This window comes from Simochromis diagramma, unplaced genomic scaffold (genome assembly GCF_900408965.1).
Source record: "Simochromis diagramma unplaced genomic scaffold, fSimDia1.1 OVJJ01000768.1, whole genome shotgun sequence".
Taxonomy (NCBI): Eukaryota; Metazoa; Chordata; class Actinopteri; order Cichliformes; family Cichlidae; genus Simochromis; species Simochromis diagramma.
Window position 1 is genome coordinate 383,788 of NW_024387035.1, and position 23,868 is coordinate 407,655.

The following is a 23,868-nucleotide window of genomic DNA, read 5'->3' on the forward strand; positions in this document are numbered from 1 at the left end:
CATAGTCATGTGCGAAATACGGCTGTATAAATGTCTGGCACCCCTTTGGCGTGCGCGCTCACAACAATGGCTGAGCGTAATCGGAGTCATGTGCGGACTTATTTTACCTCCAAAGACGTGGTTTGGGATACATGTGGGAAAAAAGTGCTCCAAGAGTGAGGTGTTGGTGCCATACTAGGGAGACATTCAAAAGAGCTGTTGGGGGGTAAATACATTTTACAGGGTTTATTTATCGGATAAAATACGTTAAATGTCACCATTTTCAATGGCCGACACGGAAACAGCGGGGGTGTCCAAATTCAGAGGCTGCTTCCACCTGAGGACCCGGCCTTCGCGGTCTAAAGAAAGCCGGGTAGTACGTCACGAGCTCCCTCGGGGGAGTGAAACTCTGCCGTCTGCTCCTTGTGGTCTAAAATATAACAGGACACTGACGTAAACTCTTCTGTTTAATCATTTTCTGTTTGACGTTTATTCAGCTGTGTGAAAACCCCGGAGGAACCCTCCTGAGGGATTAATAAAGTTAAATTTAATTTAATCTAATAACTTTAATATCAGCCAAACCGATTTACTCACGAACAAATAAAACACTGAAAAAGCCGAACAAGAACATTTTTAAGTTATCAAAGTGACTTATATATCATGTTTAACCCGAGTAGTGAGAGACCGCGGGGGTTTGAAGACGATGTGTCGGTCGGCTCAGATATTTGAAGTTTACACAGCTGAAAATATGGTAAAGAAAATTTTGCGACCCAGAAAGAGAAATAAGAGTAATATTAAAACTAAGTATCTGGAAACTGGAATTGGCTAGGCCGCGCTATGAATTCTGCGATATGGTTTTTCAATTTTGTTGTCCGGGTGGAAAATCGGGAGAAATTCAGGAGAATTGTGGCTCCGGGAGATTTTCAGGACTTCTGATTGGCCAACATTTCTACACGGTTGGGAGTATATCGCCACCTGGTGCTTTGGCCCGTGTATGTGTGGACGTAGCCTCAGTGACTCAAAAAACCCGATTCACTTTGGTGATTGACTCGTTCAAACTCGATTCAGGAAAAAGAATCAAATTTACCATCACTACCTTCCACAATAAAAGCTGCCCTTACAACTGAGTGATTGGAAGATATCTCATTGATGGTGAACGCTGCCCCCTCCTGGCACCCAAGATTTCACCCGTGTGTCTTCAGCAATAACACTTAACTCTGTACAATAACACCCACCTCAAACATGGAGTAGATATTTGAGCAGGTACAGAGTCAGCAGCTGATCTCAGGCTGGTCACAGATTGACTGTCAGGTAGTCACACACACTCCCGCAGGAAGTGACCTCTGTCCTGTAATGATAACATGCTGTTTCAGAAGCAGCAAAGCAGGCGATGAAGAAGAACAGAGGGAAGAGCAAAAGAAGACTGTCTCCTGTAGCACTAACAAGTTCAAAAGAGTGATTAAAAGATTAAATAAAACTTGAAAATGAAAAGCAGAAGCGAATGGATGGATGGATAAAACGTTAAATATTGACAACAAATCACAGTTCTCTGACTCTCATTGACTATGAAAAGAATGAATGAGGGCAAACAATGCAGAGAGATGTGATCTGGTATTAACTTCAGTGGAACAGAGATGAACGGCGTAAGGAGACAGATTCTTATGTTGCATACACACAACAGCTGGATCCAGTAAAGACGCAAAAGAAATACTCATCCACACCATGGATCTGGACTGTGAGTCCTTATATCACCCAAATATCTTAATAATAAAGCATCTAACAACATTGTAACTTTGTGTGATACAAATCCAAAGATCAAACATTTAGTAGAAAACATAAAAACAAGTGGTGGATGTTCAAAGAATACAAAATGCCTGTAAAAAAGAAAAAAAATATCAGTTAGAGATCTGATTAAATATCAAAGTAAAGAAGCTGGAGATATAAAAGCAGCATTGCAGTAAATTAAAGTCGTGATTTAAGATTTCTCAGATCGTCATGACACCAATATAACATTATTGTTATTGTGGTACAGAGTTATTCATGGCGGCGTGATGATTTTACTTTTTTGATTTATGTTACTGGTATGGGGTCACAGCACCTGTGGACAGTTATACATGTGTCCTGTAAACAGGAGAGGAACGGTTAGATGGGGAGGCGTGGCTTGTCACCATTATCTCCTCCTACTCATACTTATGCAGTCTTTCGTTACTTGACAGTATTACAGCTGTGCACCAACTTTTCCCAAACACATCTCACATATTCTCTGTTATCAAACAGAGTTATCACGTATCCCACTGTCACACCTGGACACTGCCAACCAACAGAGCAAACTGTGGTTTAACACTGACACCTACTGGTACAAAGATGGAATGGCAGCTGCAATGTCCCTGACTTCTAGTTTAAACGACTTAACTTAGGACATTTTAAAATGAAAAGATCAGTCAAAGTTAAAGAAAATGATTTTAGTGAAGTATCATATTTACAATGTGTCTTTTGTTTTTTTAAATTTATTCAGTCCTCCTCAGTGCCCAACTTCAACGCATCAAGAAGGTAATGTAGCGTAACTTAAAGGGAGACACACATGGCTAAACTCTTAGCTGCTGCCTCATGTGGAAGCAAAAAAAGTGATCTGTAAGTGTGTGCAGTCCTTATATGATGTGTGCCAGATGAGTGCAATTGAGGGCAAACTAGAGCCTTTCAAAGGAGAGAAATGGAAACAATGCAAGTCTGGTGAGGTGAGGGAGAGTAAGGGGAAAGGGGCAGGAAGAAACAGGAACCTTTGTAACATTAACTTTAAAACATTTTACAGCAAACATGATGGTGAGCTGAGGCAGTGTGGGCGTGGTCGGCGGCTGGATTAACATCCATTTAACAGTCTTAATCACATATCATCCCACTGATGAGCAGGAACATCTTCTGTTTTTTCTACTGACTGCCACCCTGTCATGGTGCTGTGCTTGGAGACCAGCTGTTCTCCAGCAGTCTTGAACAAAGACTCAGACATTAATGTGTTTGTGGTGAGAAACTTTAATAGTTTATTATTACAGCGCAAAACCTGTGTAATACACACACAGTCACAGCTGTCATGTCTGAAAATACAAGTCATTGCAGAGCTGCAGGAAAACCTTTAAACATCCCAAAATATTTTACTTAAAAGCATTTTTAAAAAAACCCACGAAGTGCTGCATAATAAGACCAAACATGTAAAATCCCAGTAAAGATACACCAGCAAAGCTGACACTCTGAAGACACACCCCCTGCTTTTATACTGGTTGCTGGAGCTTCAGGGGGGACCAATGATGTCACAGAACAGCAGCCAATCAGAGACAGTAGGATGAAGGTCCTCCATAAGGCAGAGTGTGTCCTCACTTTCCTGTTCAGAGACAAACATCAGTGATTTCAGCTCGAAGCTGGTGACCTTTGACCTTCCCTAACACACACATGTATGTGCTCTGTGACTCAGCTGACACACGTCTTACCTTTTAGCTTCCTCCAAAGGAGCAGAACTCAAACCAGAACCAGGAGAACCACAGAAACCAGACCTGACATGATGGAGGCTGTGAGAGGAGGGCCAGAGGATGGGGACCAGTACCACCCATCCTCCTCATCTTGCTTTTTTGGTTTATTCTTACCATTAGGGTTTTTTTTATTTGTATTTTCAGGGTCTTTTTTACTGGTACTTTGGGGGCTTGATGTTCTGGAAGAGTGAGTGATTGGGGTAGAAGAAGGAGCTTTTACATTAGGAGGAGGATCTGCGGGAGGATCTGCAGGAACAATGACAAAGATGGTTCAGTCAGTTTATTATCTGGTCAGCTCATCAGTTCCAGTAGTCTCTGGAAGCTTCCTCACTGATAGACAGAGCTGTCTGAATTCTTGAAAGACTAAAGAAAGGATCTTCAGGTTACACTGAGGATACACTGAGACTATCTGTCATGAAAGTCTTTATTTATGGTCTTTATCAGGCACAGGATGAAGAGGAGTGCAGTGACGGTCTGGGCGTACCCATCTTCTTCTCTCATCCCAAGACCGCTGACAGAAATCAGCATTAAAGAATAAATGAGTTAGATCAGGATCAACTGCAGACGACTGGATCGAGGGATTCTGCCTATCCTGAGTCCTCTCCTATACTGTCCTCACACAGACACGACTGCTAGCCGACCTACAATACCAATGGACAGGTGTGTCAACTGTGGTGGGCCTGATCAGCAGAGGAGATGGTCTCATTCCAAAGTGACTCCCTGCATCTTTCACAGCAGCAATGAGATGTGCTTTTCTCTGTGGTTAAACCTTAGTGACTCACATTTGTGTGATTCATTCAAATATTCTCCTCTTGAAAGAGAAACATGGGCCTGAAAAGAAACTAATGTTCACATCTGTCAGTCACAACCTGACACTGAGTCTCTTTAGTGAATCCAGCAGTGTTTTAAAGTCAAATAGAGGTTTTGTGCCACCACAGTGAAGATGGACTTCTTTGTTCCTTCTTTAATATTCCAACCTTTGTAATGATGGGATAATTTTCTCTGGCTGCTCTGTTTATGTGACCTGAATACATTAAGAGAACATGTATCGATAAAGTAAGATATAACCTACCACCTTTCATTGATCTCTATGACATTTCTACTAAAGTCCAGGAAAAGAGGTTGAATAAGAAAGATCATTGCACTGACCTCTGACTGTCAGCCTGAATTCAGGAGACTTCTTATCAACACCAGCTGAGCACGAGTAGAGACCTTCATCAGACTTCTGAACATTAATGAGAATCCACTTTCCTTCAGGATCAAATCCAATCCTTTCAACACTTTTATAAAAATCAGAGTTCCGCTGTTTACCGTCTTTGCTTTGACAGAGCAGAGTCACATTACTTCCTGTCCACACAGGAGATGAAGGGATGTCCAGCATCAGGGAACCTGCTTATCAACAGAGACACAAACAGAGTGATACAGAGACAGACTTCCACCAACACACAGAGTCATACAGACACAGCTGGAACATCTGTACCTGAAACAATGATGTTGACTTCATCACTACGCTGCCCAGATGAGCTTTCACAGAAGTAAGCTCCATCAGAGGCTTTGTCCAACATGAGTTGACACATAGAATTTTTAAGAACAAGGCCTCCTGCAGATGCTCCACACATCTCAGTGCGTCCTCCTCTGGTCCTCTTCACTGTCCATCCATCAACTGTTTTTCCATCATCATCATCACAAGTCAGAACTGCTAGACCACTAACAGTGAAGAACGTTGTTGAATTTGGATTTACACTCAGAGAGACTGAAGGGCAGACAGATACACAGACAGAGTAAATGTATTTGTGTTCTTGTTGGAGTCTCACTGATGGTTTTCACTTCCATCGACTCACCTGCAGAAACAGTCAGTGCAGAGAGATGCAGCACACACACACCTGCAACAGGAGGACAGAGGTCACTGAAGGTCAGAGAAAGTGTGAAGGTGTACTACAGGGTTGGCCAACTCAGGCCTCGAGGGCCGGTGTCCTTGATCTAAAACAGCTGATTTAAATGGCTAAGTAACCTCCTCAAGATGTCTTGAAGTTCTCCAGAGGCCTGGTAATGAACTAATCATCTGATTCAGGTGTGTTGACCCAGGGTGAGATATAAAACCTGCAGGACACCGGCTCTCGAGACCTGGAGACACTCCTGGTGTACGAGCTTCATTCTCATATAGGGTGTGTAAAAAAAAATTTGCATAAACCCTGCATGATTCATCAACAGAGGTGGGCATTACCAAAGTACAGATACTTTGTTACTGGCTTAAGTGGTAAAAGTGGGCGGGGCAGTAAGTCACACTACTTCAGCATCTAGCTAGCCCTGCTGAAGAGGAGCGAGCATAAAGGGAGTAACGGTTTATTATAAGTCAGGTCATTTAAAATGCAGCGTTTCTATGAGCACAACAAACATCAGCAAACACACAAACTGTTTGTGTGCAGTTTGTCTCACAGTGTGTTACAGTTAACAGTCCAGCTGTTGTATTTCAAAGAGAGGAAAGAAAGAGAGCTAACGTCACTCAGAGATGGAGAAAGATAAGAGAGAAGGACATGAGAGGAAGAAGTGAGCTTAGATTTAAAGAGAAGGACTGCTTAGTGTGATGTCATAAACTGGAAGTATAAAGAAGTCAGGACTTGAATCATCTGTATGTAGGGCTTCTACGATTAGCTGACTAGTCACGATTACGTCGACTATCAAAATCGTCGACGACTAATTTAATAGTTGACACGTCGTTTGAAGCTTTGTAAGATCCCAAAAGCCACAGGAATAAGTAGCAGGATTTAAGAGTGTAATAACAGGTAGAAACAGAAAATGGCAGCACTGCATGTACAAGGATGCCAGTTGCCGTTAAACCCCAGAGAAGAAGAAGCTGTGTCCCAGTTGTCAACAATGGCGGTAGCTAGTTAGTTCTACTACTTTTATTATTCTTTCTGGGTCACAAAATAAATGTTTAACAGGCGAGAATGTAGCTGTGTAAACCTCAAATATCTGCTCAGTTTATCAAGACACCACATGTCTGTGAAGGTTCTCAGTCATCCAGGTCATCGTAGTCAAAGGAGCTTGCAAAGAAAAGCGTCTGGACTTCTTTAAGTTACTTGAAGACGTTTCACCTCTCATCCGAGAAGCTTCTTCAGTTCTAAGGTCAAATGGTGGAGAGTCCCAGATATAAGCCTAGTGGGAGTTTCCCCCCACAGAGGGACAAAAGGACCCCCTGATGATCCTCTAATCGCCTGAGCCAAGGTGTGAAACTGGGTGTGGGTCCCAATCAGCCAGAGTTTCGGGTGAGCTCATTGTGAAACCTGGCCCCACCTTATCATGCGAATTCCTGAGGTCAGATGGCCCAGGATGTGAGTGGGCGTTAAGGTGTCTGGGGAGGGATCTCAAAACTGGATTATAGATGGCAGAGAGTTGGTGTCGTAAGCCCCGCCTCTGTTCAAAGATGGTCGCTCACAGTTGACATAGATGCTTCTTTCACTCCTCTTTCAAACCATCTGTCCTCTCTGTCCAAAATGTGAACATTGGCATCCTCGAAAGAGTGTCCTTTATCCTTAAGATGCAGATGGACTGCTGAGTCTTGTCCTGTGAAGGTGGCTCTTCTGTGTTGTGCCATGCGCTTGTGAAGTGGCTGTTTGGTCTCTCCAATGTAGAGGTCTGGGCATTCCTCGCTGCACTGTGCAGCAAACACCACATTGTTAAGTCTGTGTTTTGGAGTTTTGTCTTTCGGGTGAACCAGTTTGTGTCTGAGCGTGTTGCTGGGTCTGAAATACACTGGGATGTCATGCTTGGAGAAAACTCTCCTGAGTTTCTCTGATACACCGGCTACATAGGGGATGACAATGTTGTTGCGTCTGTCCTTCTTATCCTCCCTCGCTGGTGTCTGGTCTTCTTTTCTGTGCCTCTTTGCTGACTTTAAGAACGCCCATTTAGGATAGCCGCACGTTTTGAGTGTTTCCTTTACATGTGTGTGTTCCTTCTTTTTTCCTTCAGGCTTAGAGGGAACATGTTCTGCCCGGTGGTGTAGGGTCCTGATTACTCCAAGTTTGTGTTCCAGAGGGTGATGGGAGTCAAAGAGGAGGTACTGGTCCGTGTGTGTGGGCTTCCGGTAAACTTCGATGTTGAGGTTGCCGTTCTCTTCAATGTGCACAGCGCAGTCCAGGAAAGGCAAACAGTCGTCCTTTGTGTCTTCCTTGGTGAACTTGATGTTCACCAGGGAAGACACCACATATTTTCAAAAGCGCTCCGATGCTTTCGGAGACGTCTGTTAAACACTAGCTCGATAGCTAGCCGGGGGCAAGGCTCACTAGAGCCGTGAGAACACCTGACTCCCGGCAAATCGTTTTCAAACCCACCGCCGTCTTTCCCTACTCAGGTTAAACATGATACATAAGTCACTTAGATAACTTAAAACATTTTTTTCAGTATTTTATTTGTTCCTGAGTAAATCGGTTTGGCTGAGATTAAAGTTGTAGTTTTTACACAGCTGAATAAACGTCAAGCAGACAGCTGATTATCAGAAGTGTGAGATGCTCGAGAATCCATCCATCCATCCATTCGCTTCCGCTTATCCTTTTCAGGGTCGCGGGGGTGCTGGAGCCTATCCCAGCTGTCATAGGGCGAGAGGCGGGGTACACCCTGGACAGGTCGCCAGTCTGTCGCAGGGTCAACACACAGCGACAGACAACCATTCACACTCACATTCACACATAGTGACAATTTGGATTATCCAATTAACCTATCCCCACAAGCTGCATGTCTTTGGACGGTGGGGGGAAGCCGGAGTACCCAAAGGGAACCCACGCAAACACGGGGAGAACATGCAAACTCCACACAGAAAGACTGATGTTGGAATTGAACTCAGGACCTTCTTGCTGTGCGGCACCAGTGCTAACCACCGTGCCACCATGCTGCCATGCTCGAGAATGTCCTGTTATATTTTAGTGTCATGAACCGAAGTTCTGCGCACAAGCTGGACCCAGAAGCAGAGCCAACACACACAGGAATATGAGAAAATAAACTTTATTTTAACTGAAGGTGTCCCGGGAGGGTAGAAGGAAAACATGCGTGAAACTAGAGAAACCAAGGGACCGGGAGATGAGTCGCGCAGGAACGCCGAAAACGGGACTGTGGGAGGCTGCAACAGAAAAAGGAAAAGAATTATTGGGGCGCGGGGAAATAGCAGCATACGTGGGGGAAGAGTATGAGTCTTACGGTGACAGCGGGGCCGTGGGAGCCGGAGGGAGGGGTGAGGGTCCACGGGGGAGCTCCAGGAAAGTCGAGGTGGCGAGTACTGAAGGCGATCCAAATTCCAGACGGGCAGGTGGCTCAAAAAAAGACGGCGAGTTGTTATCTGAGTGCACAGGACAGAATTAGCGCTAGTTCGGACAGATGAGTTTTCACAATCGCTTTCCCGCAGGTGTACGTTACCGCTGTGAGACGACTACGGACTGGCGTGGAGCAGCAGGCTGGGCTGGATCAAATAGTCCACCTGATGATCGCCTGGGATGGGGTGCAGGTGTGGAGTTAACAGCCATGCCCGTGGGCGTGAGCATCCCATCAGCTCCTCGGACGCCGGGCCGCGGACCATGACATTTAGATAGCAAGGAGCAGACGGCCGACTTTATTAAACTTCACCGAAACAATCTGCAAATTTAATTTAAATTCAATAAACTGTCATCTTGTCTTTATTTTTAGATAGCACATATCTTAATCACTTAAAGCTCTAAGCTAATGATAGTTATATTAGAGCAGATGCTGCTGGTGCACGTTGTACGTCCAATGGATGCATGATATGATTAGTCTAACTAATCTTCCGATTAGTGACTAGTCGACTATCAAAATAATCGTTTGTGGCAGCCCTATCTGTATGTGATGTACTTTCATATTGTGAAATGTCTTGCAAAACAAAGTAAGGTATACTTATTTGATGTTCTTCCATTAATACATGAAAATCCTGGGTAGTTTTGTGCAGGATACACAGGTTAGCTTGCAGCACTGTGGTGAATTATTTAGAATGTCTTGAGCCAGTGAGGGTCGGAGGTCACTGAACAAACTGCTCTCTATCATGCACGACCATTACAGTGCTCACTGCTGAGGCAGCAGAGCTTCCTCATCCCTCAGACTGATTCAACCCGGCTGCCATGAAGAACATGAAATTCTTCCTATGTCAGTCTGACCTTTACTGCTTTTAATTAATTTCATTTTTACATTAGTTTATTATTATTATTTTAGCTCTGTTATTTGTAGACTGATGCTGCTGTAACACACATATTTCATTTGTGGGATCAATAAAGTATCTTTCTATCCATCTGCAGTGACTGTGGTGTTCATGAGCGTCACTAAGGTAAATGTATTAGATAAGGGTCTTAGCATAAATACTTTTTCAGTTGGATAAATAAGAATGAGCCATTTGCACTGTGAAAATTAAGTCTGAAGATAACAATATTATTACTATTCCCACAGCTATCTACCAGGATATTCTCTGTCATTGATGCAGTGCTGAGCGGGCCTGGCTAGCTGAACCTGCTTGCTTGTTTGCCTAGCGCTGTTGGGTCATGTGACAGGAAAACATCAAAGTACAAGAGGGGAGAAAAGGGAACCGGCCCGGGCTGTGACACTTGAAAGAAGCAGCAGCCAGGCCGCCTCTGATGAAACCTCATCAGAGCATACAGGAGAGAAACAGAAACTGAAGCACCGATCTCATTACACTTGTACTGATCCATATAAATCAATGTTAACGATACTTGGATTGATCTGCCCACCACTACATCTGCTGATCTTCTAGTGATCTTAGGGTTGCCCCAGATGCCAAACCTCACATTAGCACTTTGGCTGTTCTCATTTTTCTGATTGGTTGTGCACGCAAAGTCAAAATCAAAGATTATATATAACAGATTCAAGCTGATTATAATGAGAATTTGGATGGAATAACATCCAATTCAATTCAATTTTATTTATATAGCGCCAAATCACAACAAAAGTCGCCTCAAGGCGCTTCATAGATACAGAGAAAAGCCCAACAATCATATGACCCCCTATGAGAAAGCACTTTGGTGATGGTGGGAAGGAAAAACTCCCTTTTAACAGGAAGAAACCTCCAGCAGAACCAGGCTCAGGGAGGGGCGGGGCCATCTGCTGCGACCGGTTGGGGTGAGAGAAGGAAGACAGGATAAAGACATGCTGTGAAAGAGAGACAGAGGTTAATAACAGATATGATTCAATGCAGAGAGGTCTGTTAACACATAGTGAGTGAGAAAGGTGACTGGAAAGGAAAAACTCAATGCATCATGGGAATCCCCCGGCAGCCTACATCTATTGCAGCATAACTAAGGGAGGATTCAGGGTCACCTGGTCCAGCCCTAACTATATGCTTTAGCAAAAAGGAAAGTTTGAAGCCTAATCTTAAAAGTAGAGATAGTGTCTGTCTCCCGAATCCAAACTGGAAGCTGGTTCCACAGAAGAGGGGCCTGAAAACTGAAGGCTCTGCCTCCCATTCTACTTTTAAATACTCTAGGAACAACAAGTAGGCCTGCAGAGCGAGAGTGAAGTGCTCTAATAGGGTGATATGGTACTACAAGGTCATTAAGATAAGATGGGGCCTGATTATTTAACCCTTTAAAACCCGTCAGAGCGGGCATGCTCCGCTTTGCGTAACTATTTTTAAATCCCGGTAGCTCTGCAACCACGTGAGCTAGCGCAATAATTTTTTTTGCATATGAAACCGGAGGAGTTGTACTTACATCTTATGCCATCAGCTTGTCCTCGGTCACGGTTTCCTTCCACATAAAGCTTTGCAAAAACTGCATAAAAAGCGCTTGCAGGAACAAAAACATAATATTCCAGAAACACGCTTTGCCGATCCGATCAGCTGTTTGTAACACTTCTTATGTCCATCAGCGCGAACTATCACATGTCCGCCATTACCTGCCCGAAACCAGAAGTGATGTCATTTTCGCGGAAATGTAGTTTTTTACCATCAAGGCCTCATGAGCCTAAACTAGTCTTTTTAAAAGTTATCTTTGACTTTATGACTTTCTGTGTCGTTTCTGGGATGCTGAGGACTCATATTGCACTGCTGGAAATAGTTTATTTTGATGCATATGCTGCTTTTTTGCAAATTTGCAGTATAATATTTATTTTCGTTTTTCCTGCAGTGTATAGAAATTGGTGTATTTCAAAAATAAAACCATGAAGACACTTAAAATAAATTTCCTGTGGTGGGAAACTATTTTGTGCAACTTTTTTGTATTTACAGTTTTGAGGGATAAGCCTCTTAAATTTCTCTAACTACAAATATATGTTAAAAAAGCAAAAACGATTTTCAATTTTTTTGTAGTTTATTGCACTTTTTTGCAATTTATGTAATTACTATGCACTTAATGAATACATATTATTAAAAATTAGGCTGTAATGGTTGTATTGATGTATAGCAACTTGAAATGCTCCCAAAAATGGCTCCACAGCAGGTAAAAATATATATAAGCTCTGGCGGACTTGGTTCTATGGTAGGGTTAAGATTTCCTTTCCAAGTAATATTCAGGGTGGTATCGACGATACTGATCCGATACTTTGTACAAAAACGTATTTTATTTATTGTATCTCAAATTATAGCGTCATAATGATTACAGGACATCAGATTACTTGTTCTTATCACTTAATGATGCAGAGTTCATCATATAGAAATAAAAAAACTGAAGTTGTGGCTATTTGAACACGTTGCCTGCCTGCAGCACTAAAGGACTCCGTGAGAGACGTCTGTCTCGCCCTAGCAGCACCTGTCCCTGTCCTCCTCTTCAGTTCGCCTCAACATACGCTCGTCATATTCTGTGATATAATTTACTCTGAGGTGTTTGACGAGGTCAGTGGTGTTGCCACAACACCTCACTTTTTTGCCACATGTATCGCAAACCACGTCTCAGCTGTTTGTGGAGGTAAAATAAGTCTGCACATGACTCCAATTACGCTCAGCCATTGTTGTGAGTGCGCGCGCCAAGGGGCTGCAACATGTTTATACAGCCGTATTTCGCACATGACTTTGAAAGGCGGAAGAGGAAGTAGTTCCTTCGAATGTAGACAATCCAATGTTATAGTTTCTTTCCACTGTGTTCCTGTTAATGATAAACTACAAATTTACTCTAAATTACTAAAATATCGATATTTTAATGTGAGAATCGATTCTAGAACATAAATGACTGGTATCGGAGGAATCGATATTTCAGGATCGATCCGCACATCACTACCAAAAAAACCCCCCCGAAATGTACGCTGCCTTTCGGTCTGGTTACTACCCTTTATGTCAGAACCGGTGCAATAATGGCACCGGATACCGGTACCCATCCCTAGTAATAAAGTAACTAATTACTCTTGAAAAAAATAATCTGTAAAGACTGCCAAGAGAAGTCCTGCCATTAATTAATGCTTCGATCTTAAATATGATCAGCCTATCTCTAATGATCAGCTATGTACCACAGGCCTTCAAGCTGGCTGTAGTTAAACCTTTACTCAAAAAGCATCTCTAGACCCAGCAGTCTTAGCTAATTATAGGCCAATCTCCAACCTTCCTTTCATATCAAAAATCCTTGAAAGAGTAGTTGTCAAACAGCTAACAGATCATCTGCTGAGGAATGGTTTATTTGAAGAGTTTCAGTCAGGTTTCATCACAGCACAGAAACAGTGAAGGTTACTAATGATCTTATCTGATAGTGGACTCATGTCAGTGCTTTGAACGGGTTATAAAACAACAGTGTAAGAACAGTTTCATGGTGTAAGATGCCAGTTTTGACAAGTACAGACTAGTGGAGAGTCGTCTGGATTATCAGTGTAACGGTCTCATCCTTCTCTTTCTCTTTCTGTGTCCTTTACATTAGAACCTGTCAATCCCACCCCCACATCACCCTGACTCGTATCATGAACAGGCTTGTGTCCACATGAACGTGCAGACTTTCCCCTTTGAAAAACAAAACAAAACAATTTTTTGTTAAATATAAAATACACCAAAACGATCTCCAGCACCGTCAGATGGAGGTGCTGGTCAATGAAGCCTCTAAACAGTAAGTCAAAATAGAAATAAATAGAAATAAAGGCACACAGCTCTGATGCATAAAGACTTGTGAGCACAGAAGCAGGGTTTATGAAAACCTTCTCTCAGGAAGAAGTTTTTCCAAACAATACTGAAGTTAATGCACACACACTCTGATCCAGCTCAGTTCATTTCCTTTCACACATGTGCCTCACAATCGTTACAAAATAACCAGAAGTATATAGTTATTTGTCCCTACCCCCTCATGTTTGACCTCTCATCCATTTAATTTTCTTTTAGTCTTAAATTAAACAAACAACATATGAACCAAAGTAAGTTTTTCATATGAAAAAGACAGAATGTGTAAATTTGCAGATTCACAAGTTATGAAAACAAACAAACAAAACAGAAAAGAACTACAACACCATTTGCAGCAACATTACCGTCCTGCGTTAACCCTGTTTTCTTCATTCTTATAATTATTTGAAATAAGTTTTTTATATTTTATTTTCAACTGGTTTGTTTTAATTTCTTTTATTTCTGCTGTTAGACTGTTCCATAATGTAACTCCTGCAATTGAGATAGATTTTTAAAGTTGTTCTAGCACTTTGTATTTTTAAATTCCATTTCCTTCTTAAGTTATACCCACCGTCTCTTTCTATGAATAATTTACAGATTTCTTTGGGAAGCAATTTATTTCTTACTTCATACATTATTTGCGCTGTTTTAAGCTTCACCAAGTCTTGGAATTTGTATGGTCCCTGTACCCACATTATTTATTAATCTAATGGCCGTGTTCTGTATTATAAATTCAAATTCAAATTCAAATTCAAATTTTATTTGTCACGTACACAGTCATACACAGTACGATATGCAGTGAAATGCTTGGACAACTGCTCGTGACCCAAAGAAAACAAAAAAAGGAAAGGCTATGAATAAGATAGGAAATAAATATGAAAAATTAAAAAGAAAAATTAAAAAGGGTAAATTTAACTAGGAAGGAATAAAATATAAATTAAGGTTAAAAATGAAATAACTGTACAACACAAATTAGAATGAAGGGTAAATTTAACTGGGAAGAATAAGATAAAATATATAAATTAAAGTTGAAAATAAAATAACTGTACAACAAAATACACAATACACAATATAGAACTATATAAGAATGTATGAAGAAATCTAAATATAAATAAATATATACACAATAACAGCAGCTGTACAAGTATTAACCGGAAATGAAGAATATAGTGACCAGTGTTGTGCAAAAACAAAGTCCAGAAAGTCCAGTGTGTGTGTAAGAACCATATGTGTGGGTCAGTACTGTGTGGTGGTGTGATTGAGAGACCGTATCGCCTGCGGGAAGAAGCTCCTCCTCAGTCTCTCTGTGTTGGTCTTCAGGGAGCGGAATCGCTTTCCTGACCTCAACAGAGAGAACAGTCTGTTGTTGGGATGGCTGAGGTCCTTCACGATCTTCCTGGCCTTGGTCCAGCACCGCCTGCTGTAGATTGAGTGCAGGTCAGGGAGCTCGGAACGGATGGTGCGCTCAGCTGACCGCACAACCCTCTGTAGAGCTCGTCTGTCCTGCATGGTGCTGTTCCCGAACCAGGTTAAGATGTTTCCCGCCAGGATGCTCTCTATGGTGCACGAGTAAAAGTTCCTGAGCACCTTGGAGGGCAGTTGGAAGTCTCTCAAGCGTCTGAGGTGGTAGAGACGCTGTCGGGCCTTTTTCACCACGGTGTTGATGTGACAGGACCATGACAGGTCCTGCGTGATGTGAACTCCGAGGTATTTGAAGCTGTCCACTCTCTCCACTGGGCACTCGTTGATGACGGGGGTCTGGTAGTTCCTCTCCTGCTTAGTGCTGAAGTCCACTATCAGCTCCTTTGTCTTACTGACGTTTAGAAGGAGGTTGTTCCTCTGGCACCAGTTCTCCAGATTCCTAATCTCCTTCAGGTAGGCCGTCTCGTTGTTATCAGAGATCAGGCCCACCACGACGGTGTCGTCAGCAAACTTGATGATGGTGGTGGAGCTGGTAGTGGCCACACAGTCATATGTGTACAAAGGGGGCTCAGAACACACCCCTGGGGTGCTCCAGTGCTGAGAGTGGTGGAGGCTGAGACATGTCCGCCCATCCTTACTGCCTGTGGTCTGCCAGTTAGGAAGTTGGAGATCCACTGACACATAGATGAGCTGAGTCCCAGATGCTCCAGCTTGGTGGTGAGTGTGGAGGGAATTATGGTGTTAAATGCAGAGCTGTAGTCTATGAAGAGCATTTTAACATAATTCCCCCTTCTAGTGTCCAAGTGAGTGAGTGATGTGTGGAGGAGATGAGAGATGGCATCATCTGTGGAACGATTTGGACGGTAAGCGAACTGTAGTGGGTCCAGTGTGTCTGGTAGTGAAGAAATGATGAAGTCTCTGACCAGGCGTTCAAAGCACTTCATCACTACTGAGGTGAGGGCTACAGGGCGATAGTCATTGAGAGAAGCAGGGTGGGGTTTCTTCGGGACAGGAACAATGATGGACTCTTTGAAGCATGTGGGGATCACCGACTGAGATAAAGAGATGTTGAATATCTCAGTGAACACAGGAGCTAGCTGGTATGCGCAGTCTCTTAGGATACGACCTGGGATGCCGTCTGGTCCTGCTGCTTTCCTGGTGTTCACTCTCTTGAAGGCTCTCCTTACTTCATGCTCGGAGATGACGAGCACGTTTCCGGTGCTGGCAGTATCTTCCTGTCTGCAGCCGTTAGCGCCGCCAACACTAGCATTGTTGGAGACCTTAGCTGCAGCCTCGAAGCGAGCATAGAAAGTGTTCAGCTCGTCTGCCAGAGTCACGGCCGCGTTCGTCATACCGGTTGTTGGTGCTTTATAGTCCGTTATTGTCCTTAGTCCCCGCCACAGGCTCCTAGAGTCACTCTGTTGGAGTTGTGACTCTAGTTTCCTCCTGTAGCGCTGCTTCGCCTCTTTCACCGCCCTCCGCACGTTATATGACGCGGCTTTGTACGGGTCCATGTCCCCCGTCATGAGTCCCGTGTTGTAGGCAGCGGTGCGGGATCTCAGAGCGTCGCGGATGGTTTTATCCACCCACGGCTTCTGGTTGGGAAACGTTGTGATAGTCTTTGTCTCCACGGTATCATCCGCTAGTTTCCCGATGAATCCCACAACCGCTTCCGTAAACACGTTGACGTCATCGTCGGAGCTGTTCCTGAACATGTCCCAGTCTGCGTCATCGAGTGCGTCCTGTAACGCGGCCACCGATTGGTCCGTCCAGCGCGCGACCTTCCTCTGAACCGGAACTTCCTGTTTCAGCCTTTGTTTGTATTTTGGCATGAGGAAAATGGCGGCGTGATCAGATTTGCCAAACGGGGGGGCGGGATTGTGCCTTGTAGCCGTCCTTGACCGTAGTGTAGCAGTGGTCCAGTGTCCTTTCACCTCTGGTGGGGCAGGTGATGTGTTGATAAAAGTTCGGCGCTGCGCGTTTGAGGTTGGCGCTATTAAAGTCCCCCGTCACAATAAGCGCAGCGTCCCGGTGTTGTGTCTGGTGCTGTGTGAGTGCCTCATGCAGCTCGCATAAGGCGGTGACCGTGTCCGCTTGTGGTGGAATATAAACGGCACTTACAATGACCGATGTAAATTCCCGAGGTAGATAAAAAGGACGACACATGATGGACAGTAGTTCCAGATTTGGTGTGCAGGAGCGTGTGAGAGGAACAACGTTCGCACTGTTGCACCAGTTGTTGTTCACCATTAAACACACGCCGCCTCCCCTTGACTTCCCCGAGTCCCGTGTCCTGTCCATGCGGTGAACCGAGAAGAACTCGGCCGGCTGGATGGCGTGGTCCGGCACCGCTGGGTTCAGCCATGTCTCGGTGAAGCAGAGGAGATTGCAGTCCCGAATGTCTCTCTGGAACTTTATCCTGGCCCTGAGGTCGTCAAGCTTGTTCTCCAGTGACTGGACGTTGGCGAGCAGGATGCTAGGCAGAGGTGTGCGGTGTGCACGAGCTCTCAGCCTGTTCCTGACGCCGGCTCGCTTCCCTCTAGGCCGCCTCCGCTTCCCTTTGTTCTCCCTCGAGATCTCACTCGGCCAGCTCGGATCCGGAGTTAAAAACTTCGAATTGTGAGTACATTGTATACCAATAGAAACAAGAGTGTCACTGTCATACCTAATGTACCCAATGGTGATGATTTTGCCGATTTAGAAACGCTGAAAACTAACTTAAAAAACAAAGACAAAGAAAAAGTGGTCGGAGCAGTCGTGACGGCAGCCGACCTCACCGGCGCCATCTTTATGATTTATAGTTATTGTTTGTGTGTTACTTTTGCATGTGTTTCCCCAGACCTCTACACAGTAGCTCATATATGGCAGTGGTAAAGCACAGTATAAAATGTGCAGTGCTTTCTGATCCAACATATGCTTTGCTTTACTCTGATCCAGGTTAGAAACCCAAAGGAACAACCCTGCTGTTCACCACACCTGCGTTATTTTAGAAACTTTCAAAAAGTTCAAGCAGACAGAGGCTGAACACACATCCTGACACACTGCCAGCATCTGTGTGTAAAGGAGACACACACACTGAAAAAGCAGCTCCTTCAGAGTGTGTGCTGGATCAGAGGTGAGAAATTCTTCTTACCGTGCAGCAGGATCACAGACAGCAGCCTCATTTTCATCCTCACAGTCCTGTTACAGAGCTCCTCACTGCCTCGGACCTCACCCTCCTCTCAGGAGACTCTCAACAGGAAGCTGTACCACTCTAACAGGAGGCACCGCCACAATAAAAGCTGCCCTAGATAAACACCTGTGCCAGTCGCGTCCTGATCATGTGTTTCAGACACGTACAAGTTAACCAGTATCCAGCATCAGGCTCAGACAGCACAGGCCTCCCAACCACAGCCAACACTGGATTAGTCTTCAAGTTTTCTTTCTGTTGTTTAATACTGTATTCACCTTACAATATGGCACAATATAAATAAAACTGGAGTGAAAATGACTGGACAAGTTTACAGTGATGTGATCAAAATCATCCAACATGAGCCGTGATTAAATTTTACTGGAAGAAAGTGAAGAGAGAAACAAAGAGCTTTGATTGGACAGTGAGTCGGAACTCAAACTGGGAGAGGTCAGCATCAGCAGTGTTGGTTAATTTCAAAAAGTAATTAGTTATTGTTAGGTTTTGTATTGTTGATCGTCATTTATGCTTAGAAATATCTACTTATATATGCTTAGAGTTTTATAATTAGTTGTAGATTGGTAGAGCTTTGATCCTTGATAGTCTGCAAACTTTGTGTGCACACCTACATCCTGGGAGCGTGGGAGAGGTCGTACCTTCTCTTATTGTCTTATGGCAGGATAAACGTGGCTGTATCTGTTTTAGGCTAAGTGCCTTTGGTTTAGATGAACTGCTGGACTTCCAGACCAGCAGGTTTAGGGAAGTCTTTATGGGGTCACAGGTACTCTTTGTTTGTATGTAGATGTCGTATGTTAATGAACCTATGCATATTCATGTAACCTCAATAAAAGAGCAGTGTTACGGGGGAGCGGACGAGAGAAACTGGGGTCAAGCGAAGGAACGGCGTTTGTCCGGTTCTCTCCCGTGCACGAGAAACATGAAGAACTTTGCCTACTTCGTGTCTTGCTTTGCGGTGTAATTATATTGTCCTCAACGTTCCAGCGAATAGGTTCAAGCTACAAACCTATCAGTTATACTTACTAGTTAATTCTTTAATAAAGTAACTGAGTTACAATATTTTAAAAGTAACTAATTACTAGGAAAAGTAATTATTGCGTTACTTAAAAAACAGTGTGTCACCTCCTGAGGTCCAGGGTATAATCAGCTGTTTTTGACTGCTTTTGATGTTTCCTCTACATTTCACCTTTAAAAACTATTTACTTTGCCTTGTTTGGTATCATTCTTTTCAGCACAACCTCACATGTCTGAATTTACTGTTATTTTTTTTCATTTTGACATACTGTATTAACACAATTGATCTAAAATCAGATAAAGAAAACAAACTCTCAGTAGAAAAAGTTTTATTTTTTACTGTAACAACCACAAACATGTTTAACGAATCATTTTCAGAACTTGAAATTAAAAATCTAAATTGTACATTTTAAAAACCTGTGCACAAGTTTTGCAAATAGCAAATCCATTTGCAGCTATTTACATAAAAATGCAGCTTTTCTTTTAATGATTTACTATTTACAGAACAATCAGGTGTTCTGCATCAAATAAGCTCCACACAAAATATTTGTGCGACTTCAAAAAACAATTTCTAGCCACTGTAAGACAAAGAAGAACATGACAAGCTTCATCCTGTAATGAAAGCTGCTGTGTGCAGCCATGCACACTCACAGAAACTGGGCTTAAACTCAAAATGCAGCTTGATTTGCTGACCGCGATAAGAGCCGCTACAAAACATTACAAAACTTAACTGATGACAGAAAACATCTGTGTGACCAGCCAACGGTTGTGGACAGAGGCTTCAAGCTGATACAGTCTGGTATCTGTAAGAAACCACAGCAGACAGGTAAACAGAACACCTGGATCATCCTCCTGACTGAGGTCACCTGCATATTATGATCAGCATGTAGAAAGTGACCTGAAACAGAAACCGATCACCTGAGCCAAGACACCAACCGCTCACAGAGGACGAGCGTCAGCATGTTAGTGTCACACAGGGACATGGAGTTGCTTGTGGTTCTGGAAAAGAGATGAATAAAGTAGATCATAACAAACAGAAAGAAACAACAACTTAGCGTCAACTTACAAAGCAAAGCGTGACTGCCAGCACACCAGACATGCTAACACCTGCAGAAACCTACAGACTGAGCTGACATGTACAACTATTACTCACTAACACAGCAAATCCATGACAAATAAGGAAAAGCAGGAACTACATGTTAGATTAGATAAAACTTTATTAATCCCTTGGGTGGGTTCCTCCGGGAAATTCGGTTTCCAATTAGCACAGTACCGACAGAAGTTACAGAATGTGAGCAGAAATATACCATAAATAGACATATATAAATACAGAGACATAAATAAAGAGTATACAAAGGGATAAATAGAAAAAATAGGAATAAGAATACAAGGGAATTGCACATTTCAAGTATTAAAGTCTATTGCACCGTTGGTTATTAACAAAAAGTATTGCACAGTGAAAAGGCACTACAGCTTAGTTGTTCCCCCCTCCTTTGTCCTCCTGTTTCCCCTCCCTCTCCCCTCCAGAGAGGAGTTAAACAGTCTGATGGCGTGTGGGTGTCATGGTCCTGGGCCATGTGGGCCCAGTATTCTTAGCTTTGTGTGTTTTGTATTTTGTTCCCTATTTATGCCTTGGTTTCTAGGTTATTTAGTTAAGATGTTCCTTATTTGGTTACCTCCTGTGTGCCCCTGTGTATCTGTGAGCCCTCATCTCTCCTTGTGTTTTATTCCATGTTTTCCCCAGCCCGTTATGTCCGTGCTCTCTCTCCTCCTGTCTGAACCTCTGTGTACTTCCTGTTTTACTTTGACAGTCTCTCGTCAGTATGCGTCATGTTGTGTTCACTCCTGCCCTGTCTCGTTATGATTATCTGTGTCAGCTGTGTTCCCCGTGTGCTCCCACTTCCCTCGTTAACCCTCTGTGTATTTATGTGCATGTCTCCATCAGGTCAGTGTCGCGTCGTCAATGTCTCCTCCCCGAACCTGTGTGTCTTTCTGTGTTCCCACGGTCTTCTGTTAGTATTCCCAGTTTAGTTCTGTTTCGTTTTAAAGGCCTGCAATAAAGCAGTGATTTTGAGTTCAGTTCCTGTCTCCGTGAGTTTTGCGTTTGGGTCCTCATCTGCCTCCACACAGCCAGTTCATGACAGTGGGACAAAGGAGTTTTTAAGTCTGTTAGTTCTTGTCTTGGGGAGAAGCAACCTGTCACTGAACAGACTCTTCTGGTTGTTAATGGCCGTGTGCAGAGGATGCCTGGCATTGTCCATAATGTCCAGCAGTTTCTTTAATGTCCTTTTCTCTGCCACTGTCACCAGAGTGTCCAGCTTCATGCCGACCACAGAGCTAGCCCTCCTGATCAGTTTCTCCAGCCTGGATGAGTCCTTCTTTGCTGTGCTGCTCCCCCAGCACACCACAGCATAGAAAAGGACTCCAGCAACCACCGACTGGTAAAACATCCTCAGGAGCTTCCTGCAGATGTTAAAAGACCTCAGCCTCCTGAGGAAGTACAGTCGGCTTTGGGCTTTTTTATACAGGTGCTCTGTGTTGCATGACCAGTCCAGTTTGTTGTCCACCCACAGCCTGAGGTACTTGTACTTGTTGACCACCTCCACCTCCTCCCCCTCTATCTGAACCGGCAGTGGACCTTCTCTGGACCTCCCGAAGTCCACAACCAGTTCCTTAGTCTTTGAGGTGTTGAGTTGCAGGTGGTTTGTGTGACTCCATGCGACAAAGTTCCTCACCAGACTTCTGTACTCCTCTTCCTGATCATCCCAGATACACCCCATGATGGCTGTGTCGTCTGCAAACTTCTGAATGTGGCATAATTCAGAGTTGTAGCAGAAGTCAGAGGTGTACAGGGTGAAGAGAAGAGGGGACAGCACAGTTCCCTGTGGTGCTCCTGTGCTGCTGACCACAGTGTCAGACGTGATGTCCTTCAGCCTGACGTACTGTGGTCTGTCGGTGAGGTAGTCGGAGATCCAAGCCACCAGGCAGGGGTCCACCTCCATCCTGTTAGTAATATTATGCTGCTGTCCCGTACACACTTGTTGACTGCAATCTGTAATCTCAGTTCGTGAATTTTGTTGGTTATGGACCTGATGCTGGAGAGGAAAATGCTCGGAAGTGGTAGCTTAAATGGCTGTTTCTTTAGCCGTGCCAGTGGGCCCACCCTGCAGCCACTCTATTGCCTCCTTTGTTTACTTTTCCTCTTTGTCTTGCTGCTGGGAGGAACCAACCACGGAGACCCTGGAGCTCTCATTATGTCGTCCGGAATGCTGTGAAAGGGGTGGTAATCCGACGTAATGCTCCTTGCACAGCGTAATCCCAAACTCAGAAGGTCCTGATGAATGTAGGTGGACTCTACTCGATGTATAATAATAAAAAACACACACATCCACACAGATACACGGAGAAAAAGTAAAAAACAAAACACCAAACATGAGGAGCAGTGAGCTGCTGCGTCTGTTCGCGCCGCCATCTTTTTATCCATTATCCATCTCGTATCGCTAAGAGGTAGACGTAGAGTAACTAGAGGAGGGTGAAATAAAGTTTGAAAGCCTAGTCTAAAAAAGTTAAAAGTTAAAAATTAAGAAAAGGTGCGGTGTTGCAGAGCTACTTGGAAAGGCTGCCGTCACTCCAGCGCCATCTCCATGTTTCATCTACACACACAGACCTACACTCTAGTCCTAATGAAAAGGAATAAAGGATCCAGGAACAGTGATTTCCCTCATCGTGGCCCTTCCTCTGCTTCAGGCATGTGAAGACTACAGGTGTGATGCACTCTGACCACTAATTGGTCTTCAAAGTGAGGAAGAGTGAGAGAGCTCTGGGGCTTTTCTACAAAGGTCAAACATAACATCTAAGTGTAGGTTTGAGTTAGAGTTGTATTATGATCACAGAATTTGTATCATGATTTAAATTTTATTTTTCATCCAAGTGATGGTGTTGATGCATGCTCAATCGTCCATGTAAGTAAATCCCAGAAACTTGATTCTGGTCATCTGGACGTAGCGTTTACTGTTGGAGAAACGTTTCATCGTCATCCAAGTGACTTCTTCAGTCTCAGCTGACTGCAGGTTTCCCCAATCTTATAAACAGTACATTTGCATAATGACTGAAACCAGCATCACTGAATGAACAACAGTGTGGGAGGCCAGCTTATGATTATTAATATGCAAATTGTCATGACCATTGATCAACAACCACTGAGCCCATTCACTGATAGGTGGCCATGAGTACCATTCAGATGGTACTGAATGGTAGCAGTTGTCACAGTAACATCAGTAACAGTATTAACAAAAAACAGGAAGTCACATGCTCTCTGCTCTATGATTGACTGCTTCTTATCTCAGCTTCCTGCAGAGGGTGAAGGATAACACACACAAGAGCTGTGTCCCAATTCAGGTGCTGCATCCTTCGGAGGACCTGGCCTTCACGGTCTACGTGGACCGGATCCTTCAAAGACCGAGAAGGCCGGAAGTGGAGGCTTGTGGACTAGCCTTTGTCGCGCTGCTCATGTTGCCTAGCAACCATGATACTAACCGCTGGAAACGTTTCATACAGCATTGTTTGACAGAAATGAAATCTTTTTTGTTCATCTGTTTAAATGAGCTTTCTGTGATTAGTTGAGTATCTGAGGCTGTGAAATCATGATTGTTGGGCTTCATTTCTGTGCT

At 43.7% G+C, this 23,868-nt stretch overlaps 2 protein-coding genes and 2 long non-coding RNA genes across 5 annotated transcripts in view; 1 reads left to right on the plus strand and 3 right to left on the minus strand.

The window, feature by feature from the left end:
- Nucleotides 1-23,868, minus strand: part of LOC120740759 — a 288,808-nt gene that overhangs the window by 38,940 nt on the left and 226,000 nt on the right. The gene's annotated exons all lie outside the window — the stretch shown is intronic.
- On the minus strand, nt 2,989-18,301 carry LOC120740789. Of its 2 annotated transcripts, none has more exons than XM_040043273.1 (6): nt 18,131-18,301; nt 5,339-5,380; nt 4,978-5,250; nt 4,647-4,889; nt 3,459-3,743; nt 2,989-3,352 (listed from the first exon to the last, which is right to left on the minus strand). In XM_040043273.1, exons 1-5 carry the CDS (start codon nt 18,165-18,167, stop codon nt 3,487-3,489), a joined length of 852 nt encoding a protein of 283 aa, XP_039899207.1. In that variant the 5' UTR covers nt 18,168-18,301; the 3' UTR covers nt 2,989-3,352; nt 3,459-3,486. The 2 variants fall into 2 exon arrangements, with proteins under 2 accessions (XP_039899207.1, XP_039899208.1); XM_040043274.1 differs by having other exon boundaries at nt 4,647-4,886; nt 18,131-18,299.
- LOC120740807 overlaps nt 5,250-23,868 on the plus strand; it is a 46,047-nt gene continuing 27,428 nt past the window's right edge. Inside the window, exon 1 of the long non-coding RNA XR_005697503.1 lies at nt 5,250-5,409. This is a non-coding gene — a long non-coding RNA (uncharacterized LOC120740807). The remainder of the gene's footprint in view (nt 5,410-23,868) is intronic.
- Nucleotides 8,344-10,504, minus strand: LOC120740801. Its single transcript, XR_005697498.1, has 3 exons — nt 8,907-10,504; nt 8,691-8,829; nt 8,344-8,613 (listed from the first exon to the last, which is right to left on the minus strand). It is a non-coding gene; the product is annotated as an uncharacterized LOC120740801 (long non-coding RNA).